This window comes from Archocentrus centrarchus, chromosome 2 (assembly GCF_007364275.1).
Source record: "Archocentrus centrarchus isolate MPI-CPG fArcCen1 chromosome 2, fArcCen1, whole genome shotgun sequence".
Taxonomy (NCBI): domain Eukaryota; kingdom Metazoa; phylum Chordata; class Actinopteri; order Cichliformes; family Cichlidae; genus Archocentrus; species Archocentrus centrarchus.
In genome coordinates this window covers 24,931,344-24,953,334 of record NC_044347.1, presented here as the reverse complement: position 1 = coordinate 24,953,334, position 21,991 = coordinate 24,931,344, and the positions used below count along the sequence as shown (strand labels likewise).

General features: G+C 39.7%; 1 protein-coding gene across 2 annotated transcripts in view; it reads left to right on the top strand.

The window, feature by feature from the left end:
• LOC115790667 (gamma-aminobutyric acid receptor subunit beta-3-like) overlaps positions 1–21,991 on the top strand; it is a 93,185-nt gene that overhangs the window by 34,199 nt on the left and 36,995 nt on the right. For both annotated transcript variants that reach the window (XM_030744550.1, XM_030744542.1), the window contains exon 5: positions 21,161–21,381. In XM_030744550.1, the coding sequence (XP_030600410.1) occupies positions 21,161–21,381 (221 nt within the window). The remainder of the gene's footprint in view (positions 1–21,160; positions 21,382–21,991) is intronic.

Below are 21,991 nucleotides of genomic sequence, written 5' to 3'. Positions count from 1 at the left end.
AAAAAAAGCCCCTCCAACATAACACAGCTTCCTGCTCGTGTTTCCAACAATGCTGCTCCTCAGACGCTGTCTCACTCAGACGGTGGATTAAAGCAGCAGCCACGAGTTTCCAATCAGTCGTCAACATACTGTACCACTCAGGCACGCTAAAGGAAGTACATTTTTCCTTTTTCATCCGCAAGAAGAAACCTTTCTTCATTCTGCTTGTTAACCTCGGGAGCCACAGTTAGCAGTGTCCTCCCATGAGGCCCCCTCTGAGCAGACAGCTATCATGAAACTCTGATTGGATTTGCTAATTCATGAGCTGATGCCATTTTTTTTGTGACACATACACAAGCAGGGAAGTAACTTCAGGCTATTGTATCTTAAAATATCAGCCGACGCTGACCCAAATTGTACCGCAAAACGAGTGGCACTGTGTCACCCGCCTGCTGGGGGCAGAATTTAAGGCTCCAGCATCAAACTAAATGGCAGATATTGCGATTCCAGACCAACACCTCTCCTCCGCTGCATTTCACATCCCACCGCATGTGCAGGTGCAATCATTAGGACTTTTATTAGATCTGATGGCTCCTGAGCCCATGTGCTTTTTTACAACAATACAGACAAGTGCCACAGTCAGAGTCAGGCGGGGATTGCTGTACGTGTAAAACATCAGCTCAAATGTTGTGATCTTGATCGAGTCCACTGAAAAGGAAAAAAAGGAAAAAGGAGCTAGATTTTCACTTCACCATGTAGTATTAGAAAACTGTCACTATTTATCTGAAGGGAGGTGTGTGTATATGTGTGGGCGGGTACTGATCAATACTGGAGACTCAATGATTACTTTGACAACTGACTTTTCTGCCAGTAGTCTGAGAAAAGAAAAGTGGTGCTTCGTGCACTTTTCCAGACATTACAAGACTCTCGCAGATCAGCTGCTTCTGCAAGAGGCTGCATACAACAAATCCATCATAAGGCCTGGATTATGTTTATATATTATTATTATTTATTTAAAGGTAAATATCTGAGTGTACAAATCACTCTGACTGAAGCTAACTAAACTATGTGTATTTTTTTGTTCCCTTGTTGCATTTTGAAGTTGTTCCATATGCACTTGGCTCATAGCCAGCTTCCACTGGTGTTATATGTCCAGGCTGAAAGATGACGTGTCTTGATGAAAATAAGCTTGTAGCTTGTTGTCTGCTTAACATGACTGAAAAGTGTTTTTGGTGTTCTAATAATGTTTTGTATGAGTTATTGATGCCAGAAGTTCAAATATGTACATTTTTTCTCCACTTAGCCTTCAAAAGCAGAGTATTCAATTCAATTCAATTCAATTCAATTTTATTTATATAGCGCCAAATCACAACAAACTGTCGCCTCAAGGCGCTTTGTATTGTGGGTAAAGACCCTACAATAATACAGAGAAAACCCAACACTCAAAACGACCCCCTATGAGCAGCACTTGGTGACAGTGGGAAGGAAAAAACTCCCTTTTAACAGGAAGAAACCTCCAGCAGAACCAGGCTCAGGGAGGGGCAGTCATCTGCCACGACCGGTTGGGCTGAGGGGAGAGAAAGACATGCTGTGGAAGAGAGCCAGAGATTAATATCAATTAATGATTAAATGCAGAGTGGAGTATAAACAAAGTAAATAAGGTGAATGAGAAACAGTGCATTATGTGAACCCCCCAGCAGACTAGGCCTATAGCAGCATAACTAAGGGATGGTTCAGGGTCACCTGATCCAGCCCTAACTATAAGCTTTATCATAAAGGAAAGTTTTAAGCCTAATCTTAAAAATAGAGAGGGTGTCTGTCTCCCGAATCCAAGCTGGAAGTTGGTTCCACAGAAGTACAGTACAGTCCATCCATCCATCCATCCATCCAGCCTCTTGACCTTTGTGCTGTTTGGTAACCGGGAAAATACAACGTTTCAGTGTTGAATAAACATCAGCTGGTCGTCTTTTCTCAACATCTAATCATGGCAGAAAAATAGTTCCAAGGTGAACATTGAACAGATGTTGCAGATGTTACCATGACATCAGTTTGAAGTAGGTCTTCAAAGACACCTAAATGTCCACATAAGAGAAAGTTTGTCTTCAAGAATTTTTTCCTACTATCTCTTATCAATTAGAACATCCACTCCTTTCTCTTTGTCTTTGATGGTGGTTTCACTACACCACAACCAAACACTACTACATTAACAATTTGTAGTTGGGTTGTGGGGCAATGCGTCTTCTTGAAAAATAAAACTGGGCTATCCTTACCCAGCAAACACTGCGATGTTGAAAAACTGTTGGCCAGTGGATGCCTCTTGATGCCTAGGCTTGGTAGAAAAATTGTTTCAACATGCGAGTTGAACCAGTGATGCGGATGTTACCAAGGTATCAGTTTGAAGCACATTTTCAAAGACACCTTGGTGTCCATGTCATACCTGTCAAGTTTTGTATTTAAAAATACGGGAAATTTTCCGCTGCTGAAAATAGGAAGTCGCTATATGATGTCATCGCCTAATTTGCATAATTGGTCATTTTCATGTAGTTGCAATCGAGGCTGTAGGAGAGAGGAAAAACATCTTTGGAGAGACAAAAAGTGAAGAAAAAACACCATAAATATGTTAAGAACTACAGATAAACTTTATGAAATAACTTAATAACTTTAATGCTTTGCCTAGACCCACATTACATACATCAATTTTTTTTAATGTTAGAATATCAAATTTAACGAAAACACTCTGGGGTGAGACTGCTAGCTAAGTTCAACCCTCCTCCGTTATCTGAGCCACTGTTGCCAACTTGTGTACGAAAACTCACTGTCAGCTGTCTCAAAGGTTGATAAAGGCCGGAGCGAGGTCCGGGGATGGGAGCGGAGGAAGCGGGTAGGCAGGCTCTCTGTTTCAGTGAGGTTCGGGGGTTGGAGGTGGAGTCGAAATGAGGTCTGGGCGATACCAAAGTGTATGAAGGGACACAGTAAGAAGGCTTTATGTACACAAAACATGGCGACTGCGAAGGATTTTGCTGTCACTAGTCGCTTTTTGGTAAAAAAGTAGCTACAGGGGTCTGAAAAGCCGCTAAGTTGGCAACACTGAGCCCAACCGAGGTCCAGCTGTTTTTACGGGTTTGTTCCGGCTTACGGCACTAACCTCGCGAGAACTGCCACCCAGGCCACTGCAGGTGGCAGTTCTCGTGAGGCTAGTGACAGAATTCAGTTTGGAGCAGCACAGGAATGCTTTTTAAAAATTATTATATTAAAATAAGGGAAATTTACGGGAAAATAATAATAGCGGGACAGAGGGGTAAAATACGGGAGTTTCCCAGCCAAGAGACTTGACAGGTATGGTCCACGTTAGACTTTCTAGTAAGAGAAAGCTGGTGTTCAGTAGTTTCTACTCTCTCTTTAAATTTTTTTAAAACAAGGTTCTCAATAGAAAGAATGAGAAGAAAAAAAAACACTTTACCTTGAGGGTAACACAAACTCTGTGACCACTTGCTTCTAAATCCTGCACTGACCTGAGGTCACGACTGCGTATCCTTAGCAACATCAGACTGAGAGATGCTCTATTCTTCCTTGAGTGTTTTTTTTTTCCAGTCTAGCACCAGTTGTGAAATGGGGGTTTGGGTTTGTGATGTAGGTAGTTTCTTGAGTATGTAACTTCAAATCCAGCTTTTAAAGGCCTTCTAGGTTCTGCTCATTGAGCTCTGTGTTTGAAAAGCTTGAAGGCAGAGAAGTTCAGAGTAGAGCAGATGATGGAGGAATGCATGGAGGCTAAAGCTCACAGACAGGCGAGTACAACAACAAAGTGCACGCTGTTGTAACTCACTATAAGCACTGGCTGCACAATGTTTCCCACTGCTGTATGTGCTTAAATTAAAAAATAAAAGCACCAGAGAAATCTAACATTATTTCAATAAAAATGTTACAGCCACTTTCATTCAGTCATGTTACCTAAAGAGAAGAAGGTATGTTTTAATATTAAAGTACAAACATGTTAAAAAAACTTAAAGGTGTTAATTGTGACCAAACAACATATGTTCCCCATTCTAAATTGATTCATAAATAATTCACTAATAGTTTAACACTTATTAACCCACCAAGGTTCTTTCCTCCACTTCATAATTGACTACCAACAGAGTTGACTGTTGTCAACTGGTGGTGGGACAAAATACAGTATCGTACTGCAAGAGGAAGCAATGTGATACAGTATCACTTCATATCGCACCATTTCAGCTTCCAATATTTTCCTCGTTGTGGTGCTCATTGAGTGAATGACTGTAAAGTAAGTTAACCAACTCGCCATAATGAAAAGAAGAAACAGGAGAAAGCTAATCCGGGACATTGTTAAAAGTGAATAATAATGAAATACTCACATACTGACACCTTATTGCAGTGCATGGATGCATAATTCCTGCTTTTGGCCTTTTTTCCTCCTTCAGTTGCACAGATATCGTGATGCACAGCGTCTACTAAGATCCACAGGTTCTCTTCCCATTCATTGGGAGTGGAAAAAAGTCAGCACAAGTGGAACTGTGACCTGTTGTAATGGAACGCTTAGATTTTTAAACACAGAGGAAGAGAAGGTGGACTAGTAATCACAGCCCAGTCTACTGAAGGCAGTGCTGCTCTATGTTATTTATAACTTAGCTGGAATGCTGCTTTGTCAGCTTACACAGTTTAGTGTCACCAGAATCCCTTCACACATTAATTGTGGCCTTTCGTCTACCTTACTACGGCTAGAGAGGGACGTGGTGTGTGTTTAAACAACGTTTCACTAAGTGGGAGGTGCAGTGCACTTGATGCTTTGTGCTGGCTGTTTGCATGATTTCAAAAACATCTGCATAAAATCATCAAATCTAATGATCAAAAGCTAGAAATGGACTTTCCGTTTTATGCATGCATGCATGAAATATTTTAGTTTCATTGAGAGCAAATGGTGAATAGACGCATACTTACACAGCACTTCTCTGCTCTGCTTTCAGCTCCAAGTGCTTTTCAGTAACAACATTCCTGCATGCAGGTGCTGACAAGGGAGAATGACTCTTCCTGTGGTGCTGATACTTTATAGAGCCAGACTGAAAAAAACTAGTGTTACTATTGCATGTCATCCAAAAGTATCCAGGGGGCAGTAACTGAGAGATTACTGACTGAACGCATGAATCTGAGCTGGTAGCTATAGAGTATGGTCATGCAGAATAATGACTGAAGTATAGTGACTATACTTCTACTGTGCATGCTTATAAACAATAGGTATTGGTGCATTTGTGCATCTTTATATTAAGTTTTATACTGAACCATTTTCCTCTATTTAAACTATCCAAAGCCCAGAGATGCAGCTCACAAGCACATATTCACTTCCTAAATATGTACATGATCATTTTTATTACTTTAAAGGCACCTTTCTCTTGCACCTTTTTCTAATCTAATGTTTACTCAGAGTACATTTCAATTGACTTACTTTTAATTACTTGCTTAATCTGTTCCTGACTTTATAAACTCTGAGTAGCTTCATTCAGGGCAGGGACACTCAAGAGTTCTTTAATCTCACTGAAGCCCTCTTATTAAACAGGGTTAGCGGTTAGGGCTAAATGAGCAATTAAAAAATTAACAGATTAATCAATAAATATTATAAAAGTGCTAGAGTTATAAAAGTTGCGCACCTACTTTTCTCTGTTCATTTTTAACAGAGACCATGATATTATGCCAACCTTAACCACTTGCTATGATAGCTTATACAAAAACATAAATTATGCAAAAGGCAGTGCTCTGAAACAGCCCCCAAAATATGAAAAGCAATGATGTAACAGACTTGTATTAGTAGGGAAACAACAGTTTAAAAAGCAGGAAGAAATCATGCACAGAAATATCTAGAAAATATACCCCCCATGCCAAAACCCCTCAAAACAAACAAAAAACAACTGTCAGTGCCAAATGTCTATTAGATTTGTTCCTCTACATGTATGAAAAATAATTGTCATCTCCTTGCCTTTCATAATAAAATCACAGACATCTACACTGTGGGACTGCTGTCGCTCTTGGAATATTAGAGGGGACTCTTGCTTATCCTGTAAATGGTGCTATTAAAGTAGAAGATTGCATTTTGCCTCATGAAATAAACATTAATATCTCTTTTTGATAAAGAATGTCCATGAAACATATTTTGTTGTCCATGTACAAAAGGTCTAGTAAACAGTAGCAGCATAAAGTAATAATAAAAAAGCAAAATACAAATAAACAAAAATTGGAAAAAATAAGCTCTATTGTGCATTAAGTTTGTTATATATTATATATAATGACACTATTAGTATTGTAAAAGCCCCAGCAAACATGTGAGAGCAGCTAGAATTACAAAATAAAACATTATTTCCTCTTACGAAATGCCTGACAAAAGACCCTCCATGAGCCTAATTCTGCTGGAAGTTTCTTCCTGCTAAAAGGAAGTTCTTCCTCTCCGCTGTCTCCAAATTAAAATATGTACTGATTTCATGATGATAAAATTACCATTTTTTATGCATATGCTTTTTTTTAACTGTAAAATTGCCATAAAAATAGGAAAAATAATAGCTTATTAAAGTCTAATTAACTACCAACTTACCTTTTAATAATAATGGCTATTATAAACCCTAAAGTCTCAATCCTGAAGCTGATTGTGTCATGTGAGGACAAACTTCATACCTTTAGTTTTTTGAGGTGAAAAAGTACAGAAAAAAATCCAGTGTTGGAAAAAATGTGACGCATTATACAACAAACTCTCTCTTTTGTTTTAGCTTATTTTTTAGCCAAAGCTGTGTTCTAAAAACTCCACGCTTAAAGCTCTCTGTGCCAACATTTTAGCTGCTAACATTAGTTCACTCACCAAGTGGACTATTCTCCACATAGCAGAGGAAGAGCAGCTGAACATCCAGACAGCTGAGCGCATACTTAAATTGATAACTAATTTGGTCCATGTCTCATTGCCACCCATTCTCAAAGGGACCGCACATCCACGCTCATTAAATGGGCTGTTCGTGGCTGTTAGCCAACGTTGAAGCCGTAACATTACCGGTCGAGCTGTTTGTTACTTTCAGCGTTTGACATTTGGTGAATGATATTCATCCAATGTGGGGCCCGTCTTTGGGTTTAGCACAGGGACGCGTGCTCCGCAGGGAAATAGATAACGAGTGCTTTTGTCCAGACCATTGATCAACGCTAAACAGCACAGCCCAGATAAATGCCGCTCTTTCTGTTATGTGGAACAAAGGACGATATTCCATTTTGTTAAAGGCTCCATTCTGCATTAATTTCAGTAACAATTCCACTTCACCAGCCCAGTGGAACAGCCTGCAGGCATAATTGGGGAAACCCGTACTAAAAGTTGAGGGTTTATTGAGACAAATACTGCTTGCTGTGCTGAAATGAGTCTTGGATCCCACTCAGCTTGTTGTACAAGGAGCACAGATTTGTACACAGTGCAGCCAGATTTCCGGCTTCTGACGTTCTTTCTCAAGCAAACACAAAAACAGACTGTGGTAAAGTATGACACACGAGAAGTGCCCAAGGTTTTGAGAGATTGAGAGTAAAGGTCCCGTTTTTGCAGCTTGAGTGTGGGCCAAGAATCCAAATAGACATCCACATATTTCACACTGTTGTGGAAAACTAGAACAACCTACTGAAGGCCCTGCTCAGAAAAGAGACAATTTCAAAGTTTGAGCTGAAGTTTAGGCTAAGGGTCAAAAACCATCAGTGACAGATAAATCAGGTGAAAGGGTTCAGGTTGGTCATGGAAGGTAGGAGTTATGGTTTGAGGTGAGTCAGTCAAAAGCTGCCACAGCTTTATGTTCAAAACTGTTTTAAATAGAAGGCCATTTGATCTCGTAATAGACTGGAAACTAACATATAAACATCTTGAGATAGTTGGACTGGTTGATGTGAAAGTGAGAAGTACAATATTAGGGACCGTCCACAAATAATTGGGAATTCACAACATTTTAAGGAATTTTTTTTTTTTTTAACTTAATTGAAGAAACTAGCTACCAGGAACAATATGCATATTAGATACTTCTAATTAAATCATTTTTCTCCTTCAGTGAATCTGGAGCTTGGCAAAAACATCTGCATTTCTTGAGATAATTGGTTTTAGGGACAGTCCACAAATGTTCAGAAAATGGAAAGGGTTACATTTTTTCTTTTCTTTTAACATATCTGCTCAGCAAACATGGTTGAAACCCCAACAATGGATGGACTGAAGTCAACATGTAGTCAACATGTTTCCATGTAGAATACAGATTGGGTCAGACTGTCTATTACAAAGTAAGAAATAAAGTTCAGATTATTGCAAAGAAGGAATTAAATTAATTTATCTTTGCTAATGTAGTTATTGAATGTTTGTGAACAGAAGTCCAAAGAATGTGTTCTCACATACACAAACTAGTGTTATTATAAACAACACTTTTAAGCTATTTATGATTTTGTACATTTAAATTTGGTTTTATTCTAATAAAAAAGAGATAGTAGAAGATAATCTTGAACACAAACTTTTGCTTTCTTGAAGGCCTAACAACAACAACATCGAGGGGAAGTTGAAGACTTACCTTGAACTGACATCACCATAACGTCCGCGACGCTGGTTCAACTTTTATTTTGAAATAATTTTTCTGCCACGACAAGAAATGTCCACCAGCTGATGGTTACTCGGCATTGAAAATTATATAAAAATTTATACACGATCCATTCTTTTTCTTTTTGTTTCTTCTTTCTGGAGATTGCACTACCCACAACCCAACTATCGGGTGTTAAGTTGGTGATTCAATAGTGTTTGATTGTTAAATAGTGAAACCACCATCAAAGGTAGAGAAAGGAATAGATGTTTTTCATTTTTAAACCTGTAGGCTTCAGTTGTAACCAGCATTGAGTTTCATAACATCATAAATTCAATGGTTTCCTGGTTTCATGTAAGAGTCTCTGAATGCATCTTTCTCTTCTTTCTAATGACGGCGAAACCAAATGAGCTAGTTTGAGATATTAAATGGAGGCTAAAAGAAGATATAATATTGTTGTTTGCGGCAAACCTTAGGCATTCACCTGGCTCCTACACATATCACAACTCTGGTTTTATTTGATGTTCAGTGGGTTTTTCATTTCATCAACCCCTGCCAGAGTCCAAGTCTGCGTAAGGCTTTTAGCCTTGGGAATCTTACTGGACACAGCACAAGGGCAATCGGCACATCAGGAGACCTGAGAAATAAAAGCGAAAGGAGAGCTGGAGGAGCTAAAGATTTATTGAGTGGCCGAGGGAAAAGAGGAGAGCAGAGAAAGCAAGAGATCAAAGATGTGAGGAGAGGGAAATGCCCCACAAACTTGTGAGGCAGCAAGTGTGAATATGGCATCTGGTTGGTCCAGAAATCCACCTGGCAGGGCAGGTCAACTATATCAGTGTCTGCCACTCTGTGCTGCACCAGCAGATGCTGCAGAGACTGAGAAAGGTGCACTAATTAATTACCTCTGAGGTTTGTTTGCGGTGTGCCGAGGGCCTCCGCTGATGAGATACGCATACTAGGACAAGATCAGAGCGAGGCAAAATAGATCGTGTGTGTGCCGAGGCAGTGGAAACTAGTTGCACGCTTAAGATTGACTGACTTGAAAATGTGTCATTTATTCAGTTTGCGATCACAGGGAAAAGAGTTTTTACTTTTTAGATCGATGCAGGGCCGTCAGATTAATGTGAGGTTTGGAGGCTGAAATAAAAAGTAAACACCGTTATTAAGAAAGTTTATTTGCAAACTAAGAGCGCTGTGTGTGGGAGTGTTTTTCATTACCTCGACCTTCTCCTGCAGCAGTGGACCAACAAGCGCGAATCTCTGTTGCAGTCAGAGCTATCGAGGTCTTTATATCTGAACCCATTATGTGTGCCTTGTGAAAGTCATCATAGGAAATTAAATTACAGCTCAATGAAGGTACGGGTCCTCGCGCACACAAATGGTCAGAGTCTGCACTGTGAATGCAGTTTCAGTAACAGGCTGAACAACCTAGTCATCCGTACACCCACGCTTGCGTGTGGGTGTTGAAAAGAAGAAAAAAAAAAACTGTCATTATGGAGAGGTGAAAAGATCTCCCTCTCCATCGCTGTTTCTCCAAATGTTCCCACTGCCTGCCTGGTTTGTTTTTTGGATTTTTTTTTTTATTTTAACAGCAACACAACAAGCCTTCTTGATTTGTTTGCCTTGACAAGTGCTTTCACATTTCACAGGTCTTGACTGTAGATTTCCTGTTTCCTTAACATTAATTAAGTTACACAACCCGGTCTGAGGTTGATTGCTGTGCCAACCGTACTCCTATACTGTACGCCTTCTCGCATAAAATACATCTTGAAATCAGATATTGCCAATGCATTAACTGTGGCACCCTCATTATCTTATGTAGGTCTTCTAGCTTTGCGGAAACAGCATATCTTTTCTCTGTGTTTGGAGTGTGGCTTAATATACCCCCATGTCTTTTATCCGGCATCCGGCTTCCTGCCTGATGGAACGTAATTGGCCTCGGGAGAAAGCCCACTGTAGGATGAAGTGATGATCACTAAGATTTAGAATAAGCAGGTTTTCGGTGGCATCTCGTTGAAATTGAATGTGATTTCAGGAGGGGTGATTGGCCCTTTCTGAGAACAGTGGGACTTGCATAGACCTGTGAGTGTTTGCTACTCAAGCAAATGTTATGTTGCAGCAAATGCAAAAGAGCAGGTAAACTATGAGCTGGGTTTATGATGGGGATTATTGCAAAGGTCATCGGTTATCAGCCTGAGTACACTCACTGTAATGCATATAGCATATATGAGATTTAAAGCAGGCAGCAAAGACCCTTGCTGATATGGAAAAAGGGGTAACTACACCCTTGGTTTATAACTGCATCGACGACTGCAAACCAGACTGATGAAAAGTCATCCATGTCTTAAACTCCCTTAGTTACAATAATATATTCAGAAGCATCATTTAATTGCTGTGCATATAATAGCTTAAAGGCTACTAGTGGTTCTGCCCCCGGTCTCCAGCAAAAACAAGCACACCTCCAAAGAAAAAAGCCTCTGATAACTTGCCTCTAGTAACAGGAGTCATGTTGATGATTAATTTGTGAAAATGGCTCTGAGTTGTTGTCTGGCAGCTGTACGGTTTGGCTAGTTGTCAGTGCCTCATGCTAATGCTAAACTTTGAATAGAAGAGAGTCAGACAGCAGGAAGCAACAAAGTATTTCCTTTATTTCAGTGTCTTATTAATTGACTATCGATTAATATTTGACTGTCAGGCTCAAATTGCTTGCCTGTAGTAATGGGGTTGGTCCTGTTGATGTGTAAGCTGTGAAAACATCTCTGAGTTGTTTGACAGCTGCAAGGTTTGGCTAGCTCGCTGAGCCCAATGCTAATGCTAGTTGCTATCACAGGAGCTGAGAGGAAGACAGCAGGAAGCAGTGATGTAGCTGCTCTCTATTCTGACTACATATTTTTCCCATTTCATTTATTTATGGGTGCCAGATATGTGGTCCAAGTACCAGAAACAGGGTCCTATTCAGCCTACTGGACAGCTTGAAAATGGGTTCAGCTTTTTTAAAATCATGATAATATTGTCTGAGCTCATGCAGCTATGTAGCTGCTCTATTTGGTGTTTTATTGTCCAATAATAATAGATGTAGTCTGCATGAATATTTTTAAATAGAATAAAATAAAGTGATCTAAAATATCTTGCTTTTGATACGGTGTTGAAAATACTCTCAGCACTGTTTGCAGTCCATGTAACAGAGGAGAATAACAGCTGAGCAGACACTGCAGACGTGTATTTCAGTATGTAGGAGACTTTTTAAAATGTTTCTTTTTTTTTTAATCATTTGAAGATTTGCTAGTGGATAGACTCCTCGCTCTAATTGTGAAAGTTCAGATACTGCCAGACAGCTAGCTTCATCCCTGTCATGTCTTGCGTTTCCCCTACTAGACAGCTCACTGGCCAAGTTGCGTTTGTGGTAGCCCTCAATATCCATCAGCTTATTTTCCAGAGAGTCATGTCCTGTGGTTGGACAGACTCCAAGTGCAAGCTGGACTGTGGCCGGCTGGATGTGCTCTGGAGATCCTCTTCAAGCTGATGGGCCACACCAACCAGAACCTGTGGCAGGTGGAGAACTGGTTCAGGTGCTGCTACACAGAGCTCACAGAGGCTGCAGAGCAGATGATGTAATTGGAGTTCATTGGTAGAAAGAAAAGTGGTACATTTGTCTTCATTTAGATGACTGTGGTATCATATGTGAGCCTCAAAAATTTCCTCTGAGTCCCTTCATGCCCTTCTTTTTATGCATAGACCAGAGCCGGCCCGAGGCATATGCAACATATGCGGCTGCATGGGGCCCCCTGACCACCAGGGGGTCCCCAAGCTCACCCACATTTGTCATTAAACTTTTTGTTTAGTTTTAATTTTTTACATATATCAATGCCCTAAAAGAAAGAAGAGACTATTCCAACTGTCCAGATTTGTACACTTGTAACAACACTAATTTAATAAGTAGGTTAGACTGACTTCCTGTGTCAGCGTGCATTCGGGTAGTTTGGGCAGGCATCCGCATCAGCAGCTGTGACCTGATGGTCCGTCAGTTTCGGTCATTTGTGGATGAAGCTACAAAAGAGAAATGTGACAGATAGGACCTGTCCCTGTGGGGCAGAGAGGAGGAAAAAGAGAAGATTAGAGAAAAAAGACAAAGGTATGTTTCCATGAGCAATTACAATATGTCTTTTTTTGTTTGTTTGTTTGTTTTTTTGTAACCAACTCCAAACATAGTTGCAAGCTGGCTAGGTATGGTATTTATCATGTTGCTATATAAAAACAAGCTGTCAGCCTGTGTCTCCGTCCTCAGTGTGTTTCTAGTTAATATACATTTTGATTGGATCTCACTGTCATGGTCCTGGGTTTATGACCCAGCGTTTTTAGTTTTAGGCTTTCATTTTTCTATTGTTAATGTTACTGTTTGATTCCTAGTTTATTGTGTTTTTGCAGTTTTCAATTTTTGTCTTTTCTGGTAATGCCCGGTTGGTTTCATTGTTTATATCCTCAGGCTTCTTAGTTTAGTTATCTGACTTCTGTTCTTGGCTGTTGTTCACTGTCTATTTAATCCTGTTTGAGTTCTCAGGCTTCCTGTGTTCCCGGTTCTGTTTGGGGTTTTATTGTTTCTGGTTTATTCTCCTGTTAAGTTAATTTAGTCCTGGTCTCTGTTCCTTGTGCTGTAGTTTAAGGCCTCCTCTTGTGTCTAGTTACCCGTTATGATCTTTTAACAGCATAATAACACATTTCCCACTTTTCTTGTAGCACTGAGCCCAATTGCTGACCATTTGTATTTAGTATTATTCCACTGATTTTCAGCTATTCTGTATGCTGAATAATTATTATTTACATATTACAACTGGCTTATTTACTAGTCTGTAATTAGGTGAATGAATCACATATTTCCTATAAAGCCTATGCCTTCTAGATTGATATGGCATGCACTGATACTTGTCCCACCCTCCTCAATATTATGGACATGACATAGTTTTACTATTTGTATCATACTGAAATACAGCTTTATATCCATGAAGCCAGATGACACACATCAATTCATTAAACTGCAGGAATGTCTTAAAGACATTAAGGCCTGGATAACCTCTAATTTCCTGCTTCTAAATTCAAATCAAACTGGAGTTGTTGTACTCGGCCCCACAAATCTTAGAAACATGGTGTCTAACCAGATACTTACTCTGGATGGCATTACTTTGGCCTCCAGTAACACTGTGAGAAATGTTGGAGTCATTTTTACCAGGATATGTCCTTCAATGCACATATTAAACAAATAGGACTGCTTTTTTTTTGCATTTGTGCAATATTTCTAAATTAGAAACATCCTTTCTCAGAGTGATGCTGAAAGCTAATTCATCCATTTATTACTTAGTCTGGACTATTGTAATTCATTATTATCAGGCTGTCCTAAAAGCTCCCTGAAAAGCCTTCAGCTGATCCAAAATGCTGCAGCTAGAGTACTGACAGGGACTAAAAAGAGAGAGCAGATTTCTCCCATGTTGGCTTCTCTTCATTGGCTCATAGTACTGTATCACCCCAATACAGCACTTCGCTCTCAGACTGCTGGCTTACTTGTGGTTCCTAGGATACTTAAGAGTAGAATGGGAGGCAGAGTCTTCAGCTTTCAGGCCCCTCTTCTGTGGAACCAGCTCCCAGTTTGGATTCAGGAGACAGACACCCTCTCTATTTTTTAAGATTAGGCTGAATGTTGGGTTTTCTCTGCAATTATTGGAGGGTCTTTACCTTACAGTATAAAGTGCATTGAGGCGACTGGTGTGAGTTGGCGTTGTATAAATAAAACTGAACTGAACTGAAAATTTGAATTGAAAAGGCTGAAACAGTAATGCATCCTAAAAAAATTAATAATCAACTTTAACCCTCCAGCATTAATAACAGTTAAGTTCAGGGGACAATAAAGTAGTATGGGGGGGGCACCCAAATCAAATTTTGCTTAGGGCCCCTTCAAGGCTTGGGCCAGCTCTGGCATAGACTATTTAGACTAATCCAGCAGATAATGAGCTAATGTTTTTGTCCTGTCTCTTCAGGCCTGAGTTGCATGATACATAATCTTTGGCAGATAGAAACCGGCTTTGCCCTTGAATGCTGCCTTCACTAACCAATAATGTTATTTAAGCATATGGCACAATTTTAGGTCCTTGTTTAGTTAAAAAAAAACAAAAAAAACAAACAAATTTACAGTACTGTGCAGGGCAAAAATGTCTAAAATAGCAAATTCCATTAAATAATTCATCAATTTAAGACAAATAAATTTCCACACACCAATAAATAAAGCAAGAGCAGTCTGCACACAGGTACAGTATGTGCTGCAGAGTCATAATGACTGTTCATATAGAAGAAAAATGTATATTATTTGTTCTCCATCTTTCTTCCCTCTGCCCTTCCCCTCTTTTCTTGTTATGAGGCGATACATCATTCGATATTAGACAGTGAGGAAATTATCCTGTACAATGCAGGGCAACACTGCCATTTAGAGGAAAAAAGTCCAATTCAATCACCTCGACATGTTTGCGCTCAATAAGGGACAGCGCTATTTTTAACCATTCTATAGCAGTCAAAGGAAGAGGGATAGGAACCCGCTGAGGGATTCCCCGCACTGCGGTGATACGCCGCCTCCAGGCCATCCCCCAGGAGAGCTCGGAAAATACATCAAAGTGACTCAAATTGCTTTACCGTACGGGGGTTCATATGGAGTACACAGTGATTACATATCGCGCCATCGTTTTTCCTCTCACGCACCAAAATGTGAAGTTAAGCTGGGTGGGGGCAGAACTTGGGCCGTTTATTTTTCATGGGGGTTGTCTTTGATAAGTGTCAGATAGAATAATGATCCTTCTCTTTTCGGTTTATTAGCACTTTTTTTTTCTTTTGTTCTATTGTTCTGCACTGTGTGATGTGCTAATTGGAGCACATGCAAGTGACTGCAAGTGACATATGACAAACAGTATATTTCCTAGATGCTATGAAAGTTGAGATGTTAGCACTGTAGAGAGAGAGAGAGAGGAAGAAAGACAGATTACACTGAATCTGGGTCATTTCACAGCCAAAATGTTGCTTATCTGAATTCTCACACAGCCTGAATGGGAGTGATTATCCAGTCAAGCTAATTGAATAATTGTGGCTCGCTGGAGATCATTTCCACTGGTCACTGTCATTATCTCTGCTGAAAACATATGCTAATAATCAAACAACAGCGCTGATGCACAGCGTCGTGGGAACTGATGTGCTGTGAGAAATGTCAGTAATTCATAATCCATAGTCCTGGGGCGAAGAAAATCTGAGCCCACATCCCATTAAAAAAAAAAAAAACACCAGAAAATAAAGTTCCAGAGCAGGTATCATCTGAAATTCATTTTGATTGTCTCCATGCAAGATTGATGAGTATCACTTTGGCCGCATGTTTGCTCGGGCTACACGATTGATGTGAATCATTCGTGTCTTACGAGGTGCTCGCTGGGCTGCCCCATCTGCTGACACTCTGCCAGGAGATAGAAACCTCAAGCATGACACTGTTCCCGGGGAGGCAGGGAGGAGATGGGGCACCATTTGTTGGGAGTGATAGAGGGTAAGGTTCCAGTTGTAATGGAGGAGAGGGAGAGGGAATGTCTACGGTACTGATTCATACAGCAAATTTAATTTCCACCACCTGCTGGGACGAGGCTGTGTAGATTACTTTAATGGGACTATGACGGATAACACTTACTGCCCTTTATGTCACAAGTTCCTAGAAAATGACAAGAATTTATTTTCCTGTCACTGAAACTAACTGAAGAAGGATTAAATGCTGTAACTAGCAGCATAGCACTGACAGCATATTTATCTGCCAGTGCTGTGTATCTTTGGAATAAGAGAAAGAAGACACAGATACTGATATCATGTTTTGGAGACCCTATTGTTGCCTCCTCCGTCTGCATTATCATTTGCAACAACAAAGGAAGTAGATTTTAGTGGGAGATCATCTAAACAGCTTCCTGGGGTTTGACTACTCTGTTAAAGCGCCCAACTTTATAGTAGGAATAAGCATGTTCTTCAGCCTGGTACAAAAGATGGTTTGGGCCTCTATGGATAGTTTTGTGAGACCTGTACCATTGATGGATTGTTTTCTATCGTGTATTTTGGGGATTGGTGGTGCTTAAAATTAGAGACACTTAGAGACAGAGACAGGTCTCCTGACAGTTTTGTTTAGATACATTTTAGTCTTTTATTAGTTACTTGGCACTAATTAATAATATCTGTTTATGTGCATTTGGATAGTACAATTCATGGACACAGTAAGGGCTAAGGTTGTTAGCCTCAGCTGATAACTTAGCAGTTTTGGTTGAGAGGGTGGTGTACTAACACTTTAAAATGTAGTAACCCTAATCCTGGCACATTTTGCTATGATTTCAAAATGTTCAGTCTAGGTAATGTTATAGGGGCTGGGTTTATCCTTCATATATGCTGGCATTGTAGATTAGCCAATATATATTATTACCTCTTTAAAGATATATTGGTATGGTGTTTTTGATTTGGACCAGACTTGTCCATATAATATAATATAATATAATATAATATAATATAATATAATATAATATAACAAGTTTTGTAATGGGGAGGCAGTGGTTTTAGGTTAAACCACTTTTTTCCTATTATTTTTAAAATAATGGTAATCATAGTGTATACTGCAGTAGAGCCTTACAGCATTGGTAACATATCAATTATTCTGATGAGCATTTACTAGTCATTAATGAATAAAATAAACCCTGGTAAATTTGCTGATTATGGGCCAATGTATTGATTTTTTTTAACCAACCGGCAGCCGAAAAACAGCAGTGTATGGTGAAGAATAGGCACTGGAAATAAAAAGGGGCAGGTATAAACCTAACCCTGACCTTCAGATCACTTAAAACCTATTTAGATGCTGAGAGGTGAAGATGTTGTCATGCTTTTTCAAATCCACACATCCCAGTTGCTTAGTGGAAGATGACTTGTTATTTACACACTTTTTTAGCAGTTCCCCAAATTGGGGGAAACGGCTTATTTTAGCCTTCATTGCTTTTATATGACTGTTGGTCGACCTTCAAGTTGGAGCTGGACTTCAGTGATCGCCTTGAGGTGACTGTTGTTGTGATTTGGTGTTGTATTTCTGTAGTGTATACGTTAGGTGGTGGATGGAAACCCAGACTTCAGACTTCTCTAAGTGCTCAGTTTCCAACAGTTTCTTCTTCTCATGCCTGTATACGATGTCAGTGAGAGAGGATATCCCTAATATGGTCATCTCAGGCACACAGCTCTGGCTGTGACCGCAGGTGCCCCACGCACCCACTGTTCTTATGTTTGAACCAATCAGAAGAGAGCTGGCTTAATGGAGAGGAAGTAAAACAGCTTGTTTCAGACAGAGGATGAACCTAGGGGCTTCACCAAAGACCAGTAAGAGATCGACAAGGATCATTTTGAACTGTGAATCTGCAAAGCTACACTAGCAGAGTCCAAGAATACAAAAGTGAAGTTGTAAATGAGGGTATCAGATTCCCCCTTGCAAAAACCCTTATGCACAAAAGAATGTGGTGCTAAACATACACAGAGATTTATCTTTTTAAGATATTTCTGCATGCTAAATAACTTAATTCTCAGAAGTTTTCCAGATGAATGCAATTTTGATAGATTAATAATTTAATGTTTTAAAGATATAGATATCTCCTTCATACAGAATCACTGAATCGTGTGCTTTGTAAGGGCGAGGGCTTTTTTTAAAGATTTTTTTTTTTGTTGCTAAAAAACAACATAGCACCACAAAAGATAATTGCTGCCTGAATACAAGTCACTTTGAATATTTCTTCATTATATTGTGGTTATTTGTAATAACCACAATATGCCAATACTTAGGGGACAGAAGCTACCAAAGAGGCCATGGTTCCACCACTATACATTTATGGCTCAGTGCCATTGAGCTTTCGTTGTCATGCTGTGGGACCAATCTGTATCCTGTGCTGACTAAGCCCTTCCCTTTTTTTTTTCCCTGTGTGTGCTAACCAAACCTGGAAACCATATTTACTGAATGTGAACTGTAAGTAAAAAGAAAGGAATCATTTAACACAAAGTCAGTTGCCTGAATTTGCATAAATGTATGATGTCACCCCCCGCCCCCACCCACTTTCTTTCTCATGAAAATGCAAAACCTCCAGCATTTTGTGTGCATTAGTAACCCAGTGTTTCAGGCTTTGCAAAGAGACAAACAACTACTTGGGTTATGTAACAGTTCTGTCACACATGAACATTTTGGAAAGCCGGCACTCATCGCGCTGGACGGTTTTAATCGCTTCTTGTTGCCATTCGGCAAACCTGAAAACTGCAGCACCACACGGACATGTGTGCCTCTACCGGTGCCAGCTTGGTGCTGGCTGGTTTCATTACAACAGCACAGCGGGTAGAGGGGGAGCTCATGGCATTGCCCTGAGAAAGAGAGCAAGAGAGACAGAGAGAGGGAAGAGGTGTGGACAAATAGAGGAAAAAACAGAAATAGAGGAGAGGGACTGTTTGCTTGGGTAAGTGGATTATGTGATGTGGAAGGAAGGAAGGAGGGGCTCTGTCCTCTTATCGCCGCTGCTGCTTCTGCTCTGGTCAAACACTGCTCAAATCAAAGCGAAACAAAAACATTTACTTACACAACAGTCCTAAAAATGTTGGATTTTCGCAGGGCTATGAGTATCCCCATGGCTGGGCTTTAAGTACTTCTTGCCAGTAATTGACTTATGTGCCAGATGGTGAGGTTTATACAGGAAGACACAAGGAATACCGTTACATAAACACTCCAGTATATGCAAATGCTGCAAAACGTAGCTACAGAGTGAGATTTTGTTTGTGTTTGCAGATTCCTGCTCAGTTTAATTCCGCTGCTTTGTAACAAAATTTAAAACTGTTTCCTTTTTTTTTTTTTTTAACATGATTGACCTGACAGAAACGTCTATTTGAACTTGCACACTTGTCTTTGACTTAATTTATATGCGAGCTGTTTTCTGAAAATAATCACAGGCTAATATTGGCAGAAATTAAAAGAATAGTTGCTAAAGATTCAATCATTTAAAAACTGGAACAACAGTAGTTCATTCTAGTTAGTAGTTACCATAAAAGTAACCAATACTAAACAATAACTTTAAACAAAGAAGTCTAAGGACTTTTTTTGAGGTTGTACCTTGCTAGCTCAGCTTGAGGTTTAAGCTAAATCTTAGTGGCAGTATGCTAACATGTTATTATAAATACTGATGCTAGGAAATGTGTACTGGGTTCACCACTTTTGTTTACTGGCATGCCAACATTTTCTAGTTGCTAATAAGTGATAACTAGCCTATAGTTTTGACAGCATGATTTCTGGTTAGGGCTAAAGCCCAAAATTGGACTAAAAGTTGATAAAATAGAGAAAAAAAATTATGGTTTACCAGTACTCGTAAATACCTAGCAAATGGCCCACCAGTTTAAACTAAAATTAAGCCTGCAACAACTCAATATCAATTACTGGAGCCACATGGGATCACAATAAAATCTAAGGTGTTCTAGCTAGAAAGAATTCACAGGTCAACGATAACGGACGACCACGCCCGCTAGCAAACTGTGACGATAGTGATCCCTTCTGGTAGTTAACAGCTGAAAGTCTCAACCCAGCACAACACCACGTCAGCTAGAACCCTGAGTATTAGCAGACTATGGCTAAAACAATTTAACCTTTAATTGTTTTGATTGAGCAAGTGTGCATTTGAGTCCTTATAAATTTATCTTATTTATAAGGCAGTGTATGTGATATATTTTAACAGCAAGAGTGACCTGCTAATATAGCTAAGGCTGCCTTTACAAAAAGAGGTAAAAGAACTTCAAAGTGCTTGCACACTGCAGCGGAGCCCTTGAGATTAAGACTTTTTGATTTTGATTGCATTTGGGTAATTGGAAAATACCGATTAGATTAACAAATAAGGAATGACCTTGGAGGATAGCACAATAAAGTGTTACTTAAAGCATGTGTTTCCATTTCCTTCCCCTATGGAGAGGGAATAACAGCAGCTTGGCATTCAACTAAAGTACTTTGAGAGAAAAACAGCCACTGGAACAGAGCTGATAATAATTCACTGTATTTTAAAAGCCCAAGTGTCAGCCCATTTGAATTTAATGAAAGGCAACATATGTTTAAAAAGCTTTCTGGGCTGTTGTTATAGTTCATCTCTGAGGTTCTATGAATCACTGTGCCTATACTAGTAATGCTGCACTGCAGGAGAGAAATTAGTTGAAGATCAGGTGAAATTTTCTTTGATTTTCTTTTCAATAAAGCTGCAGCTACATGAGTCAGCCTTCCCACACATTGTTGTACAAAGGAACAATGCTGTATTGGTTACTGTACTGCAAAAGGGAGGGCAAAAGCACTTGAGAGAATTTGGCTGCAGTGTGTGTGTGTGTGAACCAGTTGGCCCACCAACCTTTAAAAGCTGTTCATGTTGCTTTTTTATGTCTGCTGCAGCCTGTGAAAGAAAACCTGAAGTGACTGCCTGTATAAAATATAACAATTATAATAATAAAGGATTCAGTACCTGTCAGGTATGACCACTTTTTATTGTGTTTTTTTTTTTTTCTTTTTCTATCCACAGGACTACACATTGACCATGTATTTCCAGCAGTATTGGAGGGACAAGCGCCTGGCTTACGTAGGAATCCCTCTCAACCTGACACTGGACAACAGGGTTGCTGACCAGCTCTGGGTCCCTGACACCTACTTCCTCAATGACAAGAAGTCTTTCGTCCATGGAGTCACAGTCAAAAACCGCATGATTCGCCTGCATCCAGATGGAACTGTTCTCTATGGACTCAGGTGTGTTCTGCTTGTCACTGCATTAACTTCTTAGTCCTTCTCTTCACGAGATTACGTCACTATGGAACAATCTGTATGTTTAGTGGTGCTTTTGACCAGGCTATTTTTACATTATACATTAGCTTATTAACTCAGTCACACTAGAGTAAAAAAAATAGGACAACAACCTCCTTGTGACTACCAAAAAAAAAAAAAATCGAGGTTTACTGGTGATTGCATTGGATTTTTTGCTTTCGGCGACTGATTGCAAGTAGTTGCATCAACCAGCTGGTTGCCCAGAGGTTGAGAATGCCACACCCCCAATCTCTGTGCAACCAACTTCGACTAACTGCAGTTACTCTCATGCAGATTGGCGAAGGTTTGCAAATAACCACTGTCTAATTTATAAATGCAGACAGAGTGCCAAAACAATTAGTTGGAGTCAGTCTGTGCTGGTGAGTGCTGCTCATCTGCGTCACATCTTTTTACAGTAGAGGACTTGACTCAACTGGTTGCCAACTCATTGAATTCTGTATATTTTTATATAAAAGCAATGTAGCCATTTGTGATTTTGCAGTTAAACTGCTGCAGGATGGCACGAATTTATGAATTTCAGTTTCAAATTGATTCA